Here is a 24,064-nt window from a genome sequence, read left to right as displayed (position 1 = left end):
GGCCCGCGCTCAGGTCACGAGTCCTACCTGTGGAACTGTCCCCACCGTGGCTGGCTGTCCCACAACTGTGGACACCATGAGGATGCAGGAGTCATCTGCTCAGGTGACAGTACACTTGTTCTCTCTCTTTGCTCTGTATTTTTCCTAGAGCTTGGGTCCTCTTCCGCATTACTCTCTCACTCTGGGTCTTCTGGGCGATGGGTGTTGTGTCACCTGCAGGGGCAAATATCTGATGTCTCTTAACTCGAGTGCATTGCGGGGCTTCTTTCATTTGTCCCGGTGCCAGAGAAGGAGATTTAACCTAATCTACAGGTGTAAGAACAAACTGCCCTTCCACTGCCTCTCAGGCAGTTTTTCCAAGGGAGGAAAGGGAATGGCCTCAACCTTTGTCTGGCTTATCTTCCCAGTCACTTGTTCCAGCATGTCTGAGCCCTGAGACTCAATCCTGTTTTCATCTCTTCCTTGCAGATGTAGAAACTGTCTCTACAACAATAGGTGAGTCTGCCTTTTGTTCATTTTGGGCGGGGGAGGATCATACTCAAGTTGTTGTGCTTGTGCGACAGGTGGCAGAACCACTGAGCTAAATTTCTGGCCCTGCCTTTTCTTCTTAGGAGAATAGATTTCAAGGATTTTGTTTATTATAGTATCTCTAAAGGTAAGGAAGGAAGAAGCGAGACAGATTAATAAACCAACTGTTTCCATGTGGACATAGCGGCTCACACACATCTCGAATCCCACCACTCAGGGGGCTGAAGCAGGGGAATTGCTATGAGTTCAAGGCAGGCTTGGGCTACACGGTGGGTTCAAGATCAGCCTGAAGTGCATAGTAAGACTCTGTCTCAAAAAGCAAGTACATTGATTAATTAATTGCCTAACAAGTATTCATGCTTTTCCACATAATTTCATAGTACAAAGCTTTCCATTGCTCTTAAAAAGTGACATGGCTACTTCTTTGTGTCATTAAAAATTCCTTCACATCATTTTCAGTGCCTATATTGAATTCTGTTATGCAGCTATGCCAAAATTTAGGCTTCATTTTCAGCCCTTTTATTTTTTATATGTGAGACAGGGTCTCATTAAGATGCTAAGTTTCCTGGACTGGGTTCAAACTTGTGATCCTCTGCCTCAGCCTTCCAGAGTGCTGGAAGGTGTGTGCCACCATGCCCAGTCTGTTACTGCATCTTCATTACCTAGCATCGTGCCTACCAATCAAGAAATACTTGTTGAAAGAATGCATACATAATTACTAGGTATTTTGATGAACATTCTGGAAACACATACACACAGTAGAACATGTCTTATATCTTCTAACATTAATTTTCACTGCAGGGAATATAATAAAGATTATTTCTGCTGCCTTAAAGTTAGTATTCGCATGGCATTGAAATTGTTTCTATACTGTAAGGAGTAACAACTGCATAGCTTTCCACAGTATGCTTATATCATGATCTAGCTAAACACTTCCTAATTGTAGGACAAAAGAATTAAGTTATATAATTAAGCACCCAGTTATATAATTAAGTCACGTAATAAGGTATGAACAATGCAACCATGAAGATTCTTACTCTAAAGATGATTGCCTGTCACGAAATACTTGAAGATAATGGGGGCGTCCCCCTCTCTCTCCTTTCTAGTGCCTTCTGTGAATTGCGGTGGCTTCTTATACAATGCCAGTGGGACATTCTCCAGCCCATCCTACCCTGGATACTACCCCAACAATGCCCTGTGCGTGTGGCAAATAGAAGTGCGCTCCAATTATAGCATAAACCTGGAATTCACCAACCTACAGTAAGTCTCACCAGATCGCCCCGTGAAGAGGGAGCCTTCTGTGGCACATCTGGTGGTGTAGCCAGGATGCTTTTCATGCCTGTGTACTACGCACAAGCAATGGCGATGCTTTGATTCCTGCTGGGAAATTGCAGGAAAGCCCTTTGATCTACTGGAGGGAGAGCTAGTAGATACATATGTAACCAGCAACATCACTTGTAAATATCCAAATTATCTATACAATGGAGGAACACTAGGAACTGCAATGTTGACTTGGATATATATTTTCTGTACAGGTTGGAGGGGGATGTTTCTTGTCTAGATTACATTGAAATCTTCGATGGATCACTGAATAACAGTAATTTGCTAGGAAGGATCTGTAACAGCAGCAGGCAAATATTCACATCTTCTAGCAACCGAATGACTGTTCGATTCCGAAGTGATGTCAGTTTCCAAAACACTGGCTTTTTTGCTCGGTATAACTCCTTTCCAAGAGGTATGTGTAAAGCAGGCCTGACCAACGAGGCTTGGTGGACTTAACCAGCCTCTCATGAATGCATTGTGGTTGTCCTGGGGAAATCAGAGAGGGGCTTTGGTGACACTCTGACCATTCTCCCTATTTCACAGCTGACTTATGTGAACCTCAAGAGAGATAGGTCTGTGGCCAAAGAAGTCAAATATACAGAAAAAGGGACGTATCTGGCCTTGGGTCTAGTAATCTCCTGGGGACCAAATCCCTGGGGACTTGGGGACTCTTATTGCTAATGCAGCATTCCCCATCTGGAGGACAGGGGTCTGAGCTCTCTGATGTCTGGAGCCCTTTCCAGCTTTACATGGGTCCAGTGTCTCTGCTCTAATGGTTAGACGCTTCTGTTCAGAAACTCTGGCATGGGGAAAGGCCCGTGGAGTATTGGGCCTTTGAGATAAGCTGTGGGACATGGTCATTATCTTCTGCTGCATGTGTCTTTCAGATGCCAGATTGAGATTGGTCAATGGAAGCTCCCACTGCGCCGGGCGTGTGGAGATTTACCATGGCGGCAGGTGGGGGACTGTTTGTGATGACTCCTGGGGCATAAGTGATGCACAGGTGGTCTGCAGACAACTGGGCTGTGGAGGTGCACTTCAAGCCACAACAAATGCCTACTTTGGCCCTGGCTCTGGCCCTATCACCCTGGATGATGTGAACTGCTTAGGGACAGAATCCACTCTCTGGCAGTGCCAGAGCCGAGACTGGTTCTCCCATAACTGTGGCCACTATGAAGATGCTGGTGTCGTCTGCATAGGTATGGAAGATGTCATGAAAGTCCCGTTTCCCATGTAACCCACTATAAAGTGAAAGTTTGAGGCCAGCGTCTGCTGGTGTCTGTGGCTCAGACCTAGGGTGGAAATGGTAGAAACTTTTCAGCTGGTGCCCTTGGCCTTGCACTTCAGAAGACCATACAGGGGCCACTTTATCTTTGACCAGTTTTGGGGTCCTGAAGGTGTCACACTGGCTATCTGACCTTTAGCAATGATTCAGCTTCTCTAAGCTTCACTTTCTTCATTCATTAACGGGCACTATCCTGATAGCACTTGCCCCCGATGGCAATTGGGATGATCTCAGAACAACTCTGGGCAAGTAAAAAAAGATGGTGGTGGTGACCTCAGCTGTGATGCTGATGCCCCTCCAATAATTATGGGGCTGTGAAAGTGGCTGGGAAGTCCACTTAAGCCTCATCCCAATCACAATAACTCAATGACCACAGGATACCCACCATTAGGGTCAGATTGTGAGTCACTGGAATTGCCCCTGCTTTGTGCTGACTACTCCCCCAGTCAATTTTGTAACCTATGTACTTCTTCTGTCTAATTTTAGGAAACTACCCATCAACAAGTAAGTATCTGTGATTTGCACCTTACTTTCTGGGTCTCCATGTCTCGGCTGCTGCAGTCTAGGCTTTGTGGGATATGTTGGTCGTCTCCCAGGGTTTGGCTGTCACGTCTTCCTGGCAGCTGTGTCTCCAGCAGTGGAAGTCTCAACCCCGGTAGGCCTCAGGCCGCTTTGCCTCTGTACTTGGTGGCTTGGCTGATCAGGATTCAGATCTCTAGTTAGTCCCCAGGAGAGGCCTGCCACATGTATGACTTACCTGTTCCTTCCCTGACACCACACCCTGTCCAGGGGAGGTCAAACAGAGCCTGCTTCACCGTGGAGTATGTGGTGTAACAGGCAACAGTCCCTCCTCATTCTGCTCCTCAGGCCAGAATGCTACTCTCAGAGCACTCCTGGCTCCTTGGTTGCTTCCTCTCTGTCATCACCACCGTGGATGCCTCTCACTCCTGGCTTCCTGCAGCAGCAATTTCAGGCCCATCCCCTCCCACCACTCTCCACAAAGCAGCCAGGGGGTGTCTTTGTAAAGTGTGGGTGTCACTCCTAGCCTAATTGTTAGTTCCAGCCTCAGCCTTCAGGGCTTTGAGGCCTCAGGGCCTTCCACTATTCAATCCCTTGGTCTGTGGTCTCCTTGCCATCCACACAGAAGTCCTCAGGTCTCTCATGCTGGGCCCCTTTGCATGTGCTGTTCCTGCTGCCTGGAATACCTTCCTCCCTCTGCCTGTCCCCCAGTTTCCTGCCCTGTATTCCTGAAGTCTGAATCAGGAGCCAAACCACTGGCTCCCATCCCTGGGCTTTCCTCTATCTTATTTAAGTTTCAAAACACATCATCTTCTCCTCCACACTGTGAGAATCTTGAGTCAACCACCACCCCCTCCACACACTGGAAACATAGCACTCAACAACTGCACTGATAATACCAAAAAGACTCATCATGATTTTTCTCTTTGTCAACAGCTCCTTTCCTTACCACCAGCCGTCCAAAAAGTAAGTTCTGAGCTCCCTGACAAACCTGTGTCAGAGATGCTTGAATACTCCCCCTTCCCTCCTCTTTAGTGATGAGGACACTGTGGAGGGCTGATGGGAATGGCTAGGGGAAAGCTTATCTAAGTACAGCCACCCCAGGAGGGTGTCTCCCCTGACCCTTGGTGGGTGGTCCCAGTTCCGGGCACCTCTTGTTGTGTCCCTGCCTTGGAGATTGTGTAAAAATGTTCCCAGATTACTGTGCAGTCACCAGCATTTCCATTTTGTCCTTATAGCAAACTATTCCTGTGGAGGCTTCCTGTCCCAATCATCAGGGTACTTCTCAAGCCCATTCTACCCTGGGAACTATCCAAACAATGCCCGATGTGTGTGGGACATTGAGGTCCCAAACAACTACCTGGTCACCATCATCTTCACAGATGTCCAGTGAGTATGTGGATGCAAAGCAGAATGCATCAGGAACCCCACAGAGATTTTTGAAAGAGAAGGCAGGGTACTTAGAAATGCAAGGGCGATGTTTGTCTAGGTGGTATTTTAAATTATGGGGTTTAATTTTTAACTCAGCCTCGCAATAGTTTGTGGAGAGTGGCAGTAGATTGGGGATACAGTCCTGGAGTGGACAGGGGCTCTGATTTGAAGTTCCAGATCTTCCACCAATTTGCTGTAGGACCACGGGAAGTCATGCATCTTTCCTGAGCCTCAGTCAAAAGAAGGGAATGAAATATCTGCTCTCCTCACCTCACTGACTATTGAGAAGACCAGGAGTATGTCAAAATACTTGGAAGATGTTACCCAGTGGGAGGGAGGGAACGTTGTTAGGAGCAATGTTGGTCTGAGGGGCAGTAATGCGAACCGTCTTATGAACCACCCCCATTTTGCTGAGCTCTTTCCCTACCACTCCTTCCTTTCTCTCATGAGTTCCTGGGGTTTGGCAGATGGAGGATATTCCTGCTCCTTCAGACATTAGGCTACCTATTCCTCCCCCAGCTAGGAGCGGAAATCAGTGTTTTAAGCTGAGGACATCGTCAAAAGGGCGACAATACATGATCTATCCAAGGAGCGGGGTGGCAAGCTGAGAGTGAAGAGGCACCAGAGTTTTCTGGAATCTTCTGCCAGGGGCACCACACTTTCTTCTTTAACAACTATTACTCAACAAAACACTTACCTCGCTCGATTTCTGTTTGCAGAAATCTTGGAAGTCTCTACCTTGATAATTCAGTTGGGCTTTTGCAAGAGATATGTGATTCAGATCTCCTTGTCACTGTGATACAGTGGCTGCAGCTAAAGCTTCTGATTCCTAGGGGACAAAGCTGTCCCCGGCTACTCTTTGGCCAGCATATCGATAACAGTGACCACCACCACTCTTGACATTATATAAAGCACTTCTCCCTATGCTATTTATTGGAGCCTCACCTCTGCTCTCTTCAGTATACACGGGCAGGATTATTTCACCATTGTAAACGGGAGACTTGAACATCAGAAGGTTATTTGACTTGCCTGATATTTATTTCTTCAGTGATTTATTTATATCACTTTGAACTCATGGATGAATGTGTCACTGTGTAGGAGAACCAGACTCTTTGACGAAAGAAAAATGGTCTAAGTCGAATGTGCACCCTTTCTTTGACAATTTAAAGAGTTTTTAGGAGGGGGCTATAGATTTTGTATGTGTGATCCCAGAAGGCTGGATGAGGACCTAGGCATGGCAAACATGGGAAAACAAATCCCACTTGATTTGAGAAAAGCTATTCTTTTTTTTCAGTGATGAACTTGGTCAGAGTTTGTACTGCAAGGGTCTGACCTCCACCCTGAGATCTGTCCTCCTGTATCAAATGCTGGACAGAAGGGAACAAAAACTGTCTGTTCTGTCTCTGCAGGCTTGAACGTGGTTGCAGCTTTGATTATATTGAGGTTTTTGATGGACCCCACCATAGTTCCCCTCTCATTGCTAAGATCTGTGATGGGTACAGCGGCTCCTTCATCTCAACATCAAACTTCATGTCGGTCCGCTTCATCAGTGATGTCAGTATCACACGGAGAGGGTTCCAGGCTGAGTACTACTCCACTTTTACTAATGACAGCACACGTAAGTTTCCTGTGAGAATGCTTGGTTCAGAGTGGGGACATCACTGAGAGCCTTCTGCTGCTTAATTGTCCTGTAGTTTTGAAATATAAAATGATCAGCCCTGTCGGAGCCCCAGGGCTTGATTTCCTGCCTAGCCAGGCCTTGGACACTGGGTCTTGGGAATCCAGCTGCTGGATACGAGGTCAAGGGCCAGCACTGGATGATTGGCAGTGTGTCAGTCTTATTGTAGTCAGTGAAGAGGAAGTAGAACGTGCAAGGTCAGGCTTTTAGCAGATAGTAAGAAATCAGTGCCAAAGGCAGAGGCAACCACCTGACTTGAATACAGGACCCTGGCCAAGGCCTGAGACCTAACATGGTAGACTTCCTTCTGAAGATGCATGGAGCTAGTCACAGCCACTTCCAGCAGAGGCCATGTGGCTCCAGTCTGAGGTGTTTTATGGACTGATGTATACACTGATCAAGGGCTGGGCAAGATGCTGCCTGTCCAAGGCCTTTTAAGCAGTCAGGACTTGAAGCACTGACTCTCCCCATAGCTACTTGATCTTACCTCATAGCATCACCAAAATTTGACTGCAGAGCTACTTTACTTGTAAATAAATAGTAATGGGGCAAAACATTTCACTTATTAAAACTCTTGCCTCCTCTTGTCCATCAGGGACACCCTAAGTCCATATGCCTTCTTTGGGCTTTCAGCAGGATGGGGCTGGTTGAGTTGAAGAGCACTCAGAATTGCAATGAGATATATTCTATCCATGCACCCTAAAGGCTAACCATGTACACCAACTGTGTTCATCTGTGCCTTCTAGATGGAAAGAGCATATAATAGGACTTGTGGGGCTTGGGGACACTGACTAAGTGTATTATCTGCCCTGTCTATCAGATCTATTTTGTCTGCCAAATCACATGCAAGCCAGTGTGAGCAGGGCCTACCTCCAATCCTTGGGCTTTTCTGCCAGTGACCTTGTCATTGCTAACTGGAACGGGAGCTACCAGTGTCAGTCCCAGATAACGCGGAGTCATGTGATATTCACAATTCCCTACTCAGGCTGTGGCACCATCAGGCAGGTAAGCCTGGAACTGTTCACTCTACTTCCATTGAGCATGCTTTCCTACAGTGATGTATACCATGCATCTTGAACATGCGGGATCCTAATGATGTTATAATTTTGAAATTAGAACAGTCAGAGCAAGGCAAGATAGAAATCTTTGGGACTATGATACAGCTGTAGCTACTTCCAAATAGGAGGAAGTAGGAGGATGGAAGGCAACGTCTCAGTGGGAAGTTTCTCCAGCTGTGTCTTGCAGAGAGGGTACCTGGTAGGCTGCCACTCGCACCAGCAATAACAAGAGTAGCTCCAGGTCATTTCTGAACTTTATAGGGACTGAAACTTGTGTAGTGTGGGGTTGAGATGAGTGAGAATGGCAGAGGCCTCATTAAACCAAAGAGTACGTGTATGTCTTACTTTCATGAGCTTAACAGAGGTGCACGGCTATGCAAACACATTGCTGAGCCCCGGAGAAAGCTCTTCACTCATTAGTGTCACAAGTAATTGGTTTCTGCAGCTAGCATTTATTGAGCTGTCGCCATGCAGGATGACAAACCATCCTGCTTTGCCCGAAACTGAGGATTTTAGCACAGAATGTCCCATGTCCTAGGAAATCCTTCAGCCCTGGGAACATTGGGACACTTGTCATTCTGCAAGTGGCAGACGCTGTGGTGGGTCCACATCACACTCCCCCGATTTCTCAAGTAGTCACCCTATTGTCATCCTTGCTTTAAAAATGGGAAACTGAGCTGAGAGAGGGACCAGGCATGTTGCCCAAGGCCACACATGTGAAGGGATTGATTAGGGCTGACACCAGAATCTGAGAATCTTGAAAACCTTGTGCTGTGTGAAAGGAGCCATGCTCTATGACTCCATTTATATTAAAGTTAGAACTGGAGAATAAATGCAGTGACGGAACACTTATCCGTGGGCGTCTGAGACCAGGGTGGAGGGGTGGCTGCCAAGAGTAGGAGGGAGCTGTGGGGCAGTGGAGATGTTCTGTGGTACTGATTACATTGTCAAACCATTGAAAGTGCAGTTCATTTATCCCAAGTGCATTTAATTTTAAATCAGCAATTCTAAGATCTGAATTTTTGCCTCATACCTAAATAACCATTTTAAGATGTTGTGTTAACTACCCAAAAAATGATAATACTTTTATTTGGCTTAGGATCGCAGGCCACACATTGTATGAAAGGCTCACATTGTACAATGGTGTGTGGAGCACACAAGGCTGGCCAGGGCCATGTTCTTACACCAGAAAGGTAGTAACCATTAGCCATGCGGCAGGTGCTGCGCTCAGTGCTAAGGTGATGCTCTTCACTACCTGGAAAACTTGTTCCTGCTTTTTTGACTTACAAGAAACAGGAAGGGGACACACATTTCACCAGCGAGGTGGACCCACTGGTTGTGAGTGCTTGTGTCTCAGGGCCTGCTGTGGCCCCGGCTCCCTTAATCAATTCTGATATACACCAGGTCTCCTTTGAAGAGACATTTTGTGGGTCAGGTAGACTTATGTGCAGGGAAGAGTACGTATCAGTCATGCCATGCAAAGGGTTGGTCCTAACTGGCTTTTTATATTTCATTCTTTAAATTAATCATGCTGGGTTCTGACTTGTCGTGAGGTTAGCACCTGGGAGTCAGACTCCAACCGTGATCATTGCTTCAGAAGCAACCTTGATCAGTATCCTAACCAGCAACAGCCAGCAACAGAGTTTTGCCCTTGACAGTGTACAACCCTAAAATAGAAAGCATTTTCTTCTTTCTTTCTTTTTTTTTTTTCATTTAAAGATTAAGCTTGCCTTACATCTTAGGACTTCTGCTTGGGTTACTAATGGTGTTATTTTCCTCTTCATTCTTGCAAAAGTACTCGTGGCATGCTGGGACTCAAAGGATGTGGGACTGGAAGAGATTTGTTTTTTGACCCTCGTAGGACTTGATAGGAGAAGAAATCCCACAGACCCTGCTGGGCGATGACATTCTTGTCCTCACCACCAGGGCTGGGTGATCACAATCGTGCAGCTTCCAGGAGGTCTTGTTGCCTGTGCCCTCTTGGCCACTTGGAGCAGCAGCTCCCTGCCTTGTCCTGCACTCATCCTAGAACTTCCAAAGGGCTGCTGACACCTGTCCCTTTTATTCATTCCATTGACACTTATAGGTGCTCTCAATGCTATCAAGCCCTCATGAAAGAATACTTAGACATCATCTTTCCTCTAAGATGATCACAGCTCCCAGATGTCAGGCTCCATCCTTGGAAAAGTCACTTTTAAGAGGTGGTAGGGACATCAAATGGCACGAGGATTCTTAGGAATGTGCTGGTTAGTGAAAGGCACAGTAGCAAATGGTTCCACGGCACGGGGAGGTGGGACAGGAGTGGCTCCAGGGTGCCATAATCCACACAATTGTGCCAACCCCAGAGATCAATCCTGCTGCTAGTGTAACTCTGGATCTCTATGGCTTCAAGCTCCCATAGTGACCATCATCAAGCTCAGCAGTTACCAGTCAATCAAAATACCAAGCAGTTAACACTCACCAGACCCACATCTGATGAGTGACTTCCTCCCCTATGACTCCCAGCGGCAGTGAGAATGAAGCAGAGTGTTTTGTTCTGAGCCTCGAAACATGGAGTCCAAGCTCAGCTAGTCACATGGTAGGTCAAGAGACCATCCACACACACACCAATGCCCTGAGGAAGAGCAAACCTGGCCCACACCGTGGTCCGCATCATGAGGCAGAGGAAGTCTTACTAGTAGATCTGGCATCCAAGCCAGATAACAGTAGCCATAGGAGCAGGCATGGGCCATCTGCGTGTGGTCTGGGAATATTTTGGAGTTTGTGGAGTCATTTCCTTCTTCTTATAAATCAGATCAACAATGAAATTCTCTTACCAGAAGACATTTGCCTGACTCTGCTCTCCTGCCTGCCTCTCCTAGGTCGATAATGATACCATCAGCTATTCCAACTTCCTCAAAGCAGCCGTTTCAAATGGCATCATCAAAAGGAGAAAGGACCTCCACATTCATGTCATCTGCAAGATGCTCCAGAACACCTGGGTCAACACCATGTACATTGCTAATGACACCATTGAGATCCAAGAAGTCCAGTATGGCAGCTTCAATGTGAACATCTCCTTCTTTACGTCCCCCTCCTACTTATATCCTGTGACTCAGAGCCCGTACTATGTAGACCTGGATCAGAATTTGTATGTTCAGGCTGAAATTCTCCACTCTGATGCTTCCCTGGCCTTATTTGTGGACACTTGTGTGGCTTCGCCATACCCCAATGACTTCTCGTCTTTGACTTACGATCTCATCCGGAGAGGGTAAGTACTGCTTTTAGGGCATAGGTTTAAACCTTTGCCTGAGAATTCAAACCTAAGTAGCCCAAAGGCTCACAGAGTATAGGTTTTAGTTAACTGAAGTTCTTAGGAGTGGAAGCTTAGATAGACCCCTTTCTGGGTATAGTAATATCCTATGATTTTACTTTTGAGAACCTTTCTTGTTGTGTCCTGGACAACATCCCTGATTACAGAGGCAGGGTTTTCATGCATCATCTCCAGTTGACGTGTAGGAGGAATGCAATGACTCACCAGTGGTCACTCAATAAGTTGGCTATCAACTGTGATTAGACCTTAGGCGACCAAACTCTCTTCTTTGGTTAAAACTATTTGGGTATAATGGGAAAAGCATTGGTTTGGGAGCAGAACAAGGTCGAAACCCACGCTTCTTTGGGCCAGTTTCCTCACCTGTCAGTTGTGATCGTGATACCCACATCATAAGGCTTTCTCCTAGTACAAGAAAAAGCAGGTGATCCGCAGGATCACTGCATTGAAATCATCAAGAGATCTTTGTGACATCTGTGGGCCTGGAAAGTTCTCCAGTTCAGCTCAGGAGGTGCGGGGGTCAGGCCAATGCGCTTCATTGCTCCAGCTTCCCAGATGAGGCACTCTGCTGAGGTGGGTGACTGCTGTTTTCCCTGATGGGGTCCGGAGAAGACAGAGGAACAAGTTCAGTCCCTACTCTGTGTCTTCTGCTGGTAGTGGCACTGCACTGCTTGACTTGCAACATGGCCTTTAGTACCTTTGTAGCCACTGCTTCCTAAGAGAAATTATACTGACAAGGTAAGGATTGCTGCTAGGAATGAAAGGTGAGGGTTAAAGATCACACCTCCCCAACATAGTAAAGGTAGCATCTCTTTCTAGGCACAGTTGGAACACGTGTCAGTTCAGTAAACGGGGGGTAAGGCTCATCTTGTCCATAATCGATGAAGTTGGTTCAACCAGCAGCTTCCCCCGCAGCAGCAGAGATGGAGAGAAAGCTTAGTCAGATTCCCCTCTCTCCATATAGGAACAAGTCGGCTTTGGAGTGGGTACAGAATGACTGAAATGAATGCAAAAGAGGGAGCAATTTAATAGCCTGCCAAAAGATCCTTGTCTATTGGTGACAATCTGCCACCTATATGGCGATGCTATTTTACAGGAGGAGGGGTACTAACTGCATGTGGCTCAGAGAAATCCAGTGAGGGTACTACTTAGGGATGCTGGTCATGTACCAGAGCCTCCTGGCCTACTTCACAAATGCCCTACTTCTCAATGAGCCTCTGGGGTTTTTCTCTCTTGCCCTGGCCACTAAGGAGGTTGCTGTGGAAAAAAGAAAGAAAGAAATCTGAGTATTTCAGAGTAGCTGAGGTGAAGGTAGAGGCAGGAAGTAAGCTTTGGAAGACAGAGGAGGTGAGCAGACTCAGGACAAATTTCTGGGGCAACAAGGCTGTCCTGGGACTGCAGCCATTCATCCATGAGACACCCTTCTCCAGGGTCTCCAGGCCAGCTTACCTTGCTCTTCTCTTGCCCAGTCATTCAAAGTCCTACCATTATACATACACACTGTTTATCAGGGGGAGATGCATCCGCATTCATACCCAGTAAAATTCCTTAAGCAGATTCGAAGTTACTTTCCCTCCACCACAGCTGGGATGAGGGAATGAGAAAGGAATTCCACCACGGGCATGAAGAGATACTTGGATACTGGAGCAGGGGTTCTGCATGGCCCTTAGGCCAGTGTGCAAAGTACAGTGGCACAGGGCTCAGGAAAGGTCCAGTGGCTCAGGGGAGAGGGACCCTGGGAGAAGGAGAGCCAGGCAGGCCTGGAAGCACTCAAATCGCACAACATAGAGCCAAACATCACCTCACCTGCCTCTGCAAGAAGGAAAGGAGAAGAAGGTCTCTTCTTTCCTCCCCTGTATTTGGCCTGTTCCTGGGCTGCAAACTTGAACCAATACTTCCCTGACTCTCCTGGCTTTACTTGGGGCCAGGGAGCACACGCTCTTACTTGAGCCCTAACCCTCTGTGCTGTACGAGGCCCGCTTGTCTGCCTGGAAACTCCAGGGGGACTTGCTACTAGAAGCTGCTGGTAATGCATGCACCAGCCTGCCCGGATCCGTCTGCATCCCTGGAAGTGAGTGTGTGCTCTGCATGGGCTTCAGAAAGGAAGTGAGGTGGCTCAGGAGGCAGGGGCAGCCAGGAAGGGCTGTGGAGTTCCATGCCTGGTACAAACGAATCATGACAAATCCAGTGCCTTGGCGAGAACTAACGAATAGGTTTTGTTTGTTTTTTTTTAATTCCAGGTGTGTAAGGGATGAAACCTTTCGAATCTACTCCCAGCCATCTCCCCACATTGTCAGAATGAAATTCAAATCCTTCCACTTCCTGAACCGCTTCCCCTCGGTGTACCTGCAGTGTAAACTGGTGGTATGCAGAGCGTACGACTACTCTTCCCGGTGCTACAGAGGCTGTGTGGTGAGATCCAAGAGAGATGTGGGCTCCTACCAGGAAAAAGTGGATGTCATCCTGGGACCCATCCAGCAGCAGGTTCCCCACAAAGAGAGGAGGAGCCTGGGTAGGTCACCCTCGGATGACCCCACTGCTCACTAAGGCCCAGGCCCATAACAGTCATGGAATTAGGATGCTTCTGTTGGTGTTATGTTACAGCCCAAAGTGAATACCTACTATGTGCCAGGTGCTCTGTGCTATGCCTGGGCACAGAGTTCAGAAGGCATATAGACCTGATGCTTTATCCTCTGGGCTCTGAGCTCCCAGAATCCATGCTTCTCATGCATAAAATGAACATGCTAACACTTACCTTTACGACTGTTGAAAGGGTTAAATAAAATAATGTTAATTAAACTGCCTTGACCCCTGAGTAGTGTATGTCATTGGGTACTTTATGAACAGTAGCTTTCATTATTTCTGGCATTGTCACCCAAATTAACAACACTAACGATACTATTATTCCTCATTAGGATAATACCAAGTGATAGCACCAGGCATAGGGACATCAGGGTCAGGCTGGCCATGGCAATGCGCGCGCGTGTGTGTGTGTGTGTGTGTGTGTGTGTGTGTGTGTGTGTATGAGGAACTATTCCTAGGACTCTCAGGGTGATTTGCAGGATTCCTGGCCCAGTCATGGGGACGGGGATGGGCTAGCAGTAGTGATCACAAGCCCTCCCTTTGCTCAGGGCATCACCCTCAGGCACTAACAGCTCCCTTCCCTCATGCCCAGTATTAGGCATGTTCCCCTGGCCAGCTGATTTCCAGTTCTTTCCTTACTTATTAATTCAGTGAATATTTATCAAATACCCAGTGTGTGCCAGGAAGCGAATAAATAGACATCAATCAAATTCCTGTCCTTGAGGTGTTCACACTCCAGTTGGACAAGGTACAATTAGATTAGACCTAGTGCATGCTGCCTTCTGTAGCATCAGAGCTATGGAGAAAAGGACAGAGGACAGGGGAAAGGGGAACTAATGTTACCTTCTCTCCTCACCCTTTATTCCGAGATCCACTTCAGCAGCTCTGGTCTTGGCCAATTTCTTGCGTGGGAGTCTTGTAATCATTTCCCAGCCGATCTAAAATGCCCAGTTCTCTCTCCTTCTGTCTATGGGAACCTCAGGCCAGAACTGTTCTCCTGAAGTCCAGCTCTGCGCTACTGCTCAAAAACCTTTCCTTGATTCCCTGGCCGACAAGACAAGGTGAAACAAAACTCCCACACACAACACTCGGCTGCCCTTTGGGGAATGACGTCAGTTTCCCCTTTGTTACCCTCCCATTTCTTTGGTTCCCACCAAACAGTTCTTCTAATGGGGACAGCAGCCCTTACTTGTCTTCCTGCTCCTTCTCCTCTGGGTTCTGTCCTGGTCCCAACTTGTTTCTTGGTATCCTCTTCTCCCAGACCTGGCAGTGGCAGACGTGGAGAAGCCAGGAATCTCACAGGGGAGCTCTCACAGCACTGCCATTGCTGCAGGGGTCTTCCCGGCCTTGGTCCTGGCTGTGGCAGCCTTCACAGTGGGGAGGACACGCAGCACCAGCGGCTGTCCCCTGAGCAGTAGGGTGGGAAGCCAGGAGAATGTGCTCAGACACCAGCCCTGTGTGTACAGGCACCCTGAGGTGGAGGAAGGAATGGGGCACAGAACCGGACACCCAGGAGCACCCTGGTTTAGTTCCTCTTGGCACAAGTGTGTGATGAGGTGAGCTGAGGTGGCAGGAAGAGAGGTAGGGGCCAGGCTTTTCACAGACTCCAGGCTGGGAGAGAAAGTCATAGGTCAGTGGCGCCAATGTCTATAATTCCACATGCAGCCCTGAGCGAAACACCCATAGGAGCAGAACTTTCTCCAGACAAACTTTTTCTGATCTTTTATAAATCAGCTTCCTAGTCAGTAGTATGCATCTCAGCCTTTCCTTTATAACAGGAAAAACCAAATAATATTTTTCAATGTAAGTGTCTCACTTGGTCAGTGATTCCAGAGGTTTACCTATGAACTGGAGCCTCTCAAATGAGGCAGACAGGGTGACATGTCAGCTGGAATATTAAGAGGTGAGAGGCTCTGATTTTGACTTCCAGAACCCCTTAGGGAGTGTCCTTCTGGTATCCTGGGAGTGAGAAATCTTCATCTTCTGGATGTGCCCCTGAGCCTTTCCAGGGGCACAGACCTAGGGATTGTGGGGCTATTTCATCAATTCTCATTTTCCCGTCCATAATTGCCCACATTCACCCTCGCCTTCCAAGCTGGGTGGTCAAGGAAAGGTGGGAGGCTCATCCCACAGGGACAGGCCGGCCCTGAAAAGCAATAGCACTGCCGTGAAATGCAGGCACCAGCATTGCAGCTCTGAGAAATGAGTGTATTTCTCATAGCAACGCAGTGAATCTCAGGGCCAGCTATGAGCAGATGTGGACTTTCTCAGAGCCCAGGGAGCCTGTGTTAGGCTACACCCTCAGAGGAAGGACAGACATGCAGATGCCATGTCCCATAGGTGAGGTGAGCCGCAACCCTCCTGCCTTCCAGGGTCTTGCAAGAAGCAGCATCACTTCCGATCATCCTTCTCCTGTCATCCCATTTACGGACGCTAGAGGGCACTGTAGTTTAATATTAGCACCGTTTTGTTTTTGGGACTTCACCTGGTTTCTTTGGCTGCCAATAGCTGACCAGTCAGTACAAGTAGTTTTGCCATGTGTTTGTTTGTTTGCATCTGGGCCACTGCTACCTTTCTTCTGCTTTAAGGAAACAGAATCTGATTCTTTTCTCTGAAAATAAATTAATAAGTAGTTTTCCCTTCTGCCCTAGTTCCTACCATATGTCAAAGGTGGCCTCCCAGCAGCCCCTATAGATGCTGTCCCCTCCTGCCTGTCTCTGGTTCAAGGACACCTGATGTGGTCAGCTTGGGGTTTTGCTCAGAGGGAGACCCACATCCTGAAAGTTTTGATGGCATCTGGTGGCTTCCAGAATGTGCTGCTCAGGGACAGCTTCACCAGAAGCTGTCATTTGTCCAGGCCAAGACGAATTTGACTTCAGAGTCTCCTCCCAGTGGGCTGTATTGGTCTGGACACATAGTATGGGTTGTGTGTGTGCTTGGAGAGGAGGCTCAGGTATGTGCTGATGGGGAGAGAAAATCATATTAGGGAAGCCACAGACAGGGAGTGCTATGTGTTCAGAAATTTTGCAGGTGACTTGTTAAGCACTCATGGCAAAAAATTGAATGAATTACATTAAGAACAAAGATAGTAAATCCTCAAAATTCATCACTTTCTAATCACTTGACTCCATTTTACTGTGATCTCTGCCCCCGGTTCTTTATGTATAGCATATCTGTGTGGTGGAAATACTACTACTGCTGAATGACCACCCAGCTCTTCCCAACTCTCCATGCAGTGGGACGGTCTTGCTAGCATAAAATGGCGATGAGAAAGTATTTACATCACGGAAATCATGCTGCAAATCAGGGATTCCCCCTTTTCAGACATTTTTAGTCAATATTTCCCAATACACATGGCCCATAGTTCACTCACAAGAGATCCATACACTGGGAGAGCTTGGCAAAACCTTCAGCTGTTTGCCACTAAGTTAAAATTTCCTTTACTAGCATTACATCTTATGGAAAATACCTATGTCTTAGTAGATCTGGAATCTAAATTTACCTTGTCCAGAAGATGCCACGTAACTCCCCAGGATCTAAGGGAAGTCCAGGTAGGCCACATTTGTGGGCTCCTGAGGAGGGATAAGATGTCCAGGTATGGGTTAGGGGCAAGTCAAGGATAGAAAGCAGAAGGTGGGGCTGTGTCATGAAAGACTTTGAGACCTCGATCTCCCTTCATCTGAGCCCAGCCCCAAATTCCCTCTCTTTCTCCTCCAAGCCACACAGAACTCCTCAGCTTCACCTTTGGATCACTGGCGATGTTACCTCCAGATAACAGTTCCCTTTCTCTTGGAGTACTGTATGTGTGAGTGGCCAGGAGTCTGTACTGTCTGTCCATGTTCTGAAATGAGGACCAGCATCCCGGCCAGATCAGAGGCAGCTATGAGGAAGAGAACCTTCCACAGTTGAAGCTGCAAGAGTAAGTGATGGGCCATGAAGAGCAAGGCCACCATGTGGAGTTATGACCGGTGGCATTAAGCTCTAAGACTCACAGAGTTAGCAGTGAGCAGCTTACAGGGGCTAAAATTTTCAAACTTTGCTCCATCTCCATTTATAGCCTACTGGGGAGCTCCTTGAGGTCAAAGTAGCACTGAGCATAGGTAGGTATCCAGGCAGGCGTTCCTGTGATCTAATGCAGTCAGTGTCTCTCCTTAATCAACCTGCGTCCTCCCCTTGCACCCAGTGTGGTTTTCTCTACATAAGGGTTATGGTGGCAAATGTTGGAGAACTGAGGGTTGGCCTGAAGTGTTGATGGATGGTACCAAGCTCAGACTCTTCCTGCTTATGAGGGCCGGGAGCTTGAAATATCAGGAGCTCACAAGGAGCACAGTATCAGACACCTCTCAGGACAGCTCTTGACATGGATTTTCCTCCCAAAATGGATGCTTCTGCATGAGGTTAGGAGAGAGCAGTCAGTGGGAGGGATCAGGAAGCTGCTGGAAGTCTGGACCTGTAAGATCACAGTGAAAAGCTCTCCTGTGGGGTTTGGCAGGGGATCTGGTTGACTCCTGTTGCAAGGGAAGAGCCATCTGGTCATAAAATCTATATCCCTCCCCACTGCTTTGACAATGGACTTTCATTTTCATTTATAGTCCTTCAATGGCTTTGCTAGTAGGACCAACTTGAGCCTATTTATCTTGGACTTTCCAAGTTTAGCACTGAAAGTTCCGTGTTCTGGATCCCCTCTGACAAATCAGAATGGCCGGTCACCCTGGACTCAGGACCAAGGCTGCAGGGCAGAAGTCCAGGCTGCACCAAAGGCAGCAGACTGGAGGGAGCCTAAGGCCAGACACTTGGCCAAATGTGTGACACTCAAAGGTACCTGGGACCTTCCTTGATCACCCATAGAGAGAATTTTTCAAGACTATTTCTTGACTTGGGTAGGTGTCAGGGTCATTTTATTGATTTTGGTTCCTAGAGATAGACCCAGATGGATGAGAAGCTCTCAAGTTTTATTCAGGGTTGGAGAGAGATCATTAGTTTCATAAGCATATGGCCGTGTGTGTGTGTGTGTGTGTGTGTGTGCACATGCATACTGGTGCATTAGTTTGCCAGGGCTGCCACAGACTAAGTGGCTTAAACAACAAAACTTATATTACAATTCTGAAGGCTAGAATTTCAACATCAAGGTGCAGACAGGGTTGATTTCTTTCGGTTTACATATGACTGCTTTCTTCCTATGTCCTAACATGGTCTTTCTTCTGCGTATGCCAGTGTCCTAATCCCTGTTCTTGTAAAGACACGAGTCATTGGATTTGGGGACACTCTCATGCCTCATTTAATCTTAATTGTCTCCTTTTTTGTGGCACATGGGATTGAACCCAGGACCTTTGCACTGAGCTACATTCATAGCCCTTATTTTTATTTTGAGATGGGGGTTTGCTAAGTCACTAAATCCTGCAGGTTCAGCTCTAACTTGTGATCCTCCTGCCCCACCTTGTAGAGTTCTGGGCTTATAGGCACTCACCACTGCACCTGACTCTTAATTATCTTCTTAAAGATTCTATGTTCAAATATAATCATAATCTGAGGCATGTGGAGTAGGGCTTCAGCATATTGATCTTGCATGGCATGGGGCACAATGCTGCTCCTAACTGGAAATGTCTTCAAGCGTTGCTTGCTGCACTGAGTTAAGGATGTGCATGGTTTATTCTACACAGTGTGGGCAGTCATGACAACCTTTGCCCTGCCAGAGAAATGGAAAAGGGAATGTCTTAGGGGCTGAGGGATGCCTGGTAGGTTGAGTTTCCCAAGACTTTGAACTTAAGGGAATTCTGTTCCAGGAAAAGATCCTGGATGCGCAGGTTCTGGTCTAAGTCCTTTGTGAAGGGAAGTCTTCCTCAAAGAGAAGAGAAGGAGTTTGGAGTTGTCTTCTCATTTCAGGAGGGCTGAAGGCCACCACTGGGCTGCATCAGCAAGGCTGGGGGCAGCAAGACCAACCTCAGAGAGTTTAGATGATCAGGCCTGGGTCTTGCTTTAGAATTTTTCTCACAGTTGTAAATAGTTTGCAAATACATGCCTGCTTCTTCTGGTAGAATGGAGGAGAAAATTAAAACCATCCCTGGAGATAAAGGCTGATGAACTGAAAGTGTTTCAGATTGAGTAAAATATAAAAATGAATGCAAAGAAATAAAAAAGACTTAGCTGTATTTTAAAGTAATTTTCAAATTTTAGCCTTACTTCTTTTTGTCAGCCTAGTGTGCTTGGGCATTTTTCAGTCTTCCTCACACTGCTGTGATGACTCCCTAGTCCTTCTAGACACTTTGCTTGATGTCTGATGCAATTTCCAGCACTTAACACTAAGAAATAACAGATGACATAGGAAAAGAGGAAACCAAAATCTCAGGTGCAAACAGAAGAGCAAGGTTTCCAAGGTCCAGAAATGTTGTTGAAACCCAGAGTGGTGAGCTCCCCGCCGACAGTGCCAGCTCGGTGTTCCCACAGGGCTGGGAAGCTCACTAGTCAGGCAGTGAAGGGGACGATCTACCCAATTAGCCAAGAGAGGCTGATAAAATCTCCCCAGACTCAGATCCACACAGCCCAGCTGTTCATCTCTGGCCATATCTCTCTCCACCATCACAGCAGCACAGTTCCATTGGCTCTGGACTATGGGCCTGGGAAGGAGCCAAGTGAAGTCTCCTGTGAAACCACTGAGCCCAGAAGAGGAGTGTGCAGTGGAAGGCGGGGAAGAGCCAGAGCAGAGGAAGGAGGGAGAGACAAAAGGAAGTTCATAGTAAAATATGGGCTCCCACTCAAAATGGGCTGTTAAATCAAAATTACACAGTGTTTGGTGAATAAATGCTAAGGATTATAGCCAGTGAAAGCAATAATCAGATAAAAATTCACTCTGGATTTGTTTTGCAATTTTTCTATTGAGGCACAATTCAAATAGCATAAAATCAACCACTTTAAACTGTGGAATCCCATGGAATTTAGTGCCTTTCTATGTATTATGCATTCCCCTTCTCTTTCTAGTTTCACAAGTATTTTAAAATATGCCTAAATAAAACCCCATACGCAGTCAGCGCTCATCCTCACTGTCTTCCTCCAGACCCTGGAAACCACCAATCTGCTTTCTAGGCCAATGAAGATACCTGTTCACTCCAGATTAACTTTAAGAAGCATTCCTGCAAAGAATTTAACAGGAAGGTTAGAGATGACCAAAGGTATCATTAAAGGTATAACTTTAATTTTTAAAAATTATTTTGAAATAATTTCAACTAAATGTTGAAGGAAGAGTACCAAGAACACCCATACACAAGTAATCACGTGTTCAAGACATCCCTCCTGTTGTCTGGATACAAAGTACTTGACTTCTTTTTGCTTCGTGTAAATGTCAGTAAAAGCAGCAAGTATCACTTATGATGCACCCTGAAATGTTGACTGCCTTATTTTCATCTGTCCAATGGGTCTGCCACTCTTAATCTCAGTCTCCTACAAAGTCTCAGGACAAAACATTTTGCACAGCATAAAACACATGGGAGCACGTGGTCTTGAGTCAACTGCCAATGGAGTTTCTGTTCCAAACTGAGATTTCCTGAGCTTGGTTTATCACCCACCTTTTCATCACCATCTTCTGATCTTCAGAGCTCTGACCTGAATCTCCCATCAAGCTCAGTTCACAACATTTAGGGCTTTTCTAGTCTGCATTCTCAAACCTTTCCAAGCTCCTCCTGAAAACTGGATCCAAAGACTTCTAAAGCACAATTAGGATAGTCACAGCAACGATTTCACTTTTGGTATCAAAATTTGTCTTAGTCACTTTCTCATCACTAGGACACACAATACCCAATACCCATCTTGATTTAAATCATAACGCCACCTAAGGCCCGAAGAGCCACCCAGCTTAGCCCTGCCTGAATTGCTCACCCACAGAATTAGAATCTCAGTTACTGTTTTGAGCCACTAAAATTGGGGATTAAAAAAAAACAGTAAGAATAGGTAACTGATAAAGGTCCCAGAGGAAAAAAGAAGATGTAGAGGACTGTTCTCCGTTCTACTAGGTGAGATCAGGAAGGCCTGGGCTGTTAGTGAGGTTGAGATCCGACAGTTATGAGTTCCCAGGAACCAGGAAGCCTCAGCAACTGGGTCTTACTTTGAGGACACTAGGCAACAGGGCAGGGGAAGCCAAAGTATGCAAAGAGAGAGGTGGGGAGGAGTCCAGGGCCCAAGGAACAGAAGAAATAAGGATGAGGAAACGTGGGTACCCTGGAGGAACAAATAAAACTTTAATAGTTATGAGGATCAGTTTTTCCCATGCATTCCTTGCAGGAATTCCCCACTTGCAGGTGGTGGGTATTGATCATATCACCGGAGTAGGTTTCCCGAGATATAAAATCCTGGTTCATGAGCATGAGATCACCAGGGAATTCAGCCACGGAAAGGAGATTTCGGTTTGTTAGGCCTGTGATGGACCTTTCCGGTGTCTTTATGGGAAAGAATGGTTTACTATCATTTGGTTGGCATGGAAAGTGTTTTTTTGATTCTTTTGACTTGAAAACAACATTCATTTGTATTTCTTGTCTTCTTGTGACTTTGTTCTCTTCCTCTTTTTTCTCCTCCTGCTTGAGATTGTCACAGAAATCACTATCAGAATGGTCCCCGTCTTTTCTCACCTTCCGTTTTCCTGTTGGACCCAGAAACACTGACCTCCCAGGTCTTTCAGCATTGGAGGAAATCTGCATACTTCCCAGGGCTCGAGCCAGATGCATCCTTTCTACATGCTTGCTGATGTTGATCTTCTCCCGCTGGGGCATTTTGAACTTCTCGGCAGGCATGATTACCCGTGCGGTCCATAATTTTTTTACAGGTTCACACACAGCACAAGGAGAGGAGGGCTGGTTTTTATAGTCCATTGCCTGTTTGTAGTCTGGAGACAGCAACCGTAGCTCTCGCAGCGTTTTCTGTTCTTCCTCTTGTTTAGAAGCCAAAAACCTTCTTGCAGCTATAGTATGAACACCTCCTAGACGCTGATGGCAAGAGGGAGGTTGTTAAAATCTTCGTGCACAGAGGAAGAAGGAATTAGCTAGCGCTTGGTTCTTCCTTCAATGATGAGGACAACATGAAACAGGGTGGACCTTCCTGGTCAGACAAGCCTGTGTTGAAGTCCTAACACTCCACTTAGGAACTGTGAATTTGCAAGAATGTTGTTGACTTTACAGGGCCATTTGAAGCCTCAGTGAGATAATGTCTATGAAAGAGATGAGTGTAAGATCAGGGCTCAAAAGAGGCCATTTCCATCATTTGTAATTATATAGGGTCACAATTCTCATGGGTACTTTTAAATAAGAGAGTACTGCATTTTGCTGTGCAAGTGGAATCCACCAGCAGACCCAGCCAACCTGAATCCTTTGTTGGGGAGACTGCTTTACTGTCACTGGGTTTGGAATCTAGGGCCCTGGTGGGCATCAGAGAGGCCTCTCTAAGTGTGAACTCCAGACACTTACCAGGATCTCTTTTTCCAAGGGGGAGTATTTTCCTAGGGCAATGCGTGGGTCTGATCTGTGGAAATTGGTCCATATCCTGAAAGGGAGAGGTAGGTGGATTAGAACTCTGGAGAGGGTCTTTCTAGTTGTCCCACTCAAAGTAGGAAACATGAGAGCATAGCTTTCCAGTAAGCAGGCTGAAGCCACCTGTTGCATGGGTTAGAAGCACCAATCACACTCACCCCAGTGGTAATGCAGGACATAGGTCCTCTTGGCAACATGAGGAGGCTTGATGTAAGTAGGAACAGTTGGTGTCAAGGATTCTGCCCAACTTTCCGTTCTTGTTTGACTTGCCCTCTTCAGTGTCCCTTTCTTTATCCCTCTGTGTTCTAACCCTTGGACAACCATTTTCCCATCCTCTGATCATGCTGTGGCCACAGGCTACGATGGGAGATGTTAGTGCTTGGAGTTTGTTTCTAGGACAGCTTAATGGGAACCCAAGGGACAGTCACAGCATTCACTGCATCACAACTGGCTCACCTGAGGGCTATTGTGAAGTCTGCAGGTAAGGCATTAAGTGACTCAGGGAGGGGAAGTAGACACACATATTGTCAGATCGGCAAGTTAGAGTCCAGGGAGAAAGGGCAGAGAGTGCATCTGGAAGTTCATCTGACTTCTCAGGTCATATGGGATGAAGAAAAAGACTTTGTGGTTACCCAAAGACCCCCCCACACACCATTTTGTGCCTCTCTAGCCGTTTATGCTTCATGCCTGATCAGTGCTGCTCTGGGAACAACCATCTAAACAACTGCTCATGGTCCCCTTCATCTGGAATACCTCTCTGCCCCTTGGCAACTTGTTTGTCTTTCAGGCCCAGCTTGATTGCTACCCATTCTGAAGACCTTGCTGAACAAAACACCCTTG

At 46.8% G+C, this 24,064-nt stretch overlaps 2 protein-coding genes across 3 annotated transcripts in view; one reads left to right on the top strand and one right to left on the bottom strand.

The window, feature by feature from the left end:
- Positions 1-13,890, top strand: part of Dmbt1 (deleted in malignant brain tumors 1) — a 34,924-nt gene extending 21,034 nt beyond the window's left edge. Inside the window, exons 12-23 of one of the 2 annotated variants that reach the window (XM_033761378.1) lie at positions 14-103; positions 469-495; positions 1,635-1,788; positions 2,064-2,263; positions 2,739-3,050; positions 3,623-3,640; positions 4,592-4,621; positions 4,894-5,044; positions 6,496-6,704; positions 7,585-7,769; positions 10,684-11,072; positions 13,373-13,890. In XM_033761378.1, the coding sequence (XP_033617269.1) occupies positions 14-103; positions 469-495; positions 1,635-1,788; positions 2,064-2,263; positions 2,739-3,050; positions 3,623-3,640; positions 4,592-4,621; positions 4,894-5,044; positions 6,496-6,704; positions 7,585-7,769; positions 10,684-11,072; positions 13,373-13,679 (2,072 nt within the window). In that variant the 3' untranslated portion in view covers positions 13,680-13,890. The remainder of the gene's footprint in view (positions 1-13; positions 104-468; positions 496-1,634; positions 1,789-2,063; positions 2,264-2,738; positions 3,051-3,622; positions 3,641-4,591; positions 4,622-4,893; positions 5,045-6,495; positions 6,705-7,584; positions 7,770-10,683; positions 11,073-13,372) is intronic. The other variant, XM_033761379.1, reaches the window with a different exon arrangement.
- An 8,037-nt stretch (positions 13,891-21,927) lies between these two features.
- On the bottom strand, positions 21,928-23,617 carry CUNH10orf120 (chromosome unknown C10orf120 homolog). The gene is made up of 3 exons (XM_010632738.2): positions 23,383-23,617; positions 23,162-23,237; positions 21,928-22,684 (listed from the first exon to the last, which is right to left on the bottom strand). The coding sequence occupies exons 1-3, from the start codon at positions 23,565-23,567 to the stop codon at positions 21,944-21,946; spliced, it is 1,002 nt and encodes a 333-aa protein (XP_010631040.1). The 5' UTR covers positions 23,568-23,617; the 3' UTR covers positions 21,928-21,943.
- Positions 23,618-24,064: the final 447 nt, after the last annotated feature.

The sequence above is a fragment of the Fukomys damarensis genome, unplaced genomic scaffold (genome assembly GCF_012274545.1).
Source record: "Fukomys damarensis isolate Sample0158 unplaced genomic scaffold, DMR_v1.0_HiC HiC_scaffold_8, whole genome shotgun sequence".
Lineage (NCBI taxonomy): Eukaryota > Metazoa > Chordata > Mammalia > Rodentia > Bathyergidae > Fukomys > Fukomys damarensis.
Note: the sequence above shows the minus strand (reverse complement) of the source record. Positions and strands in the feature narration are given on the sequence as shown.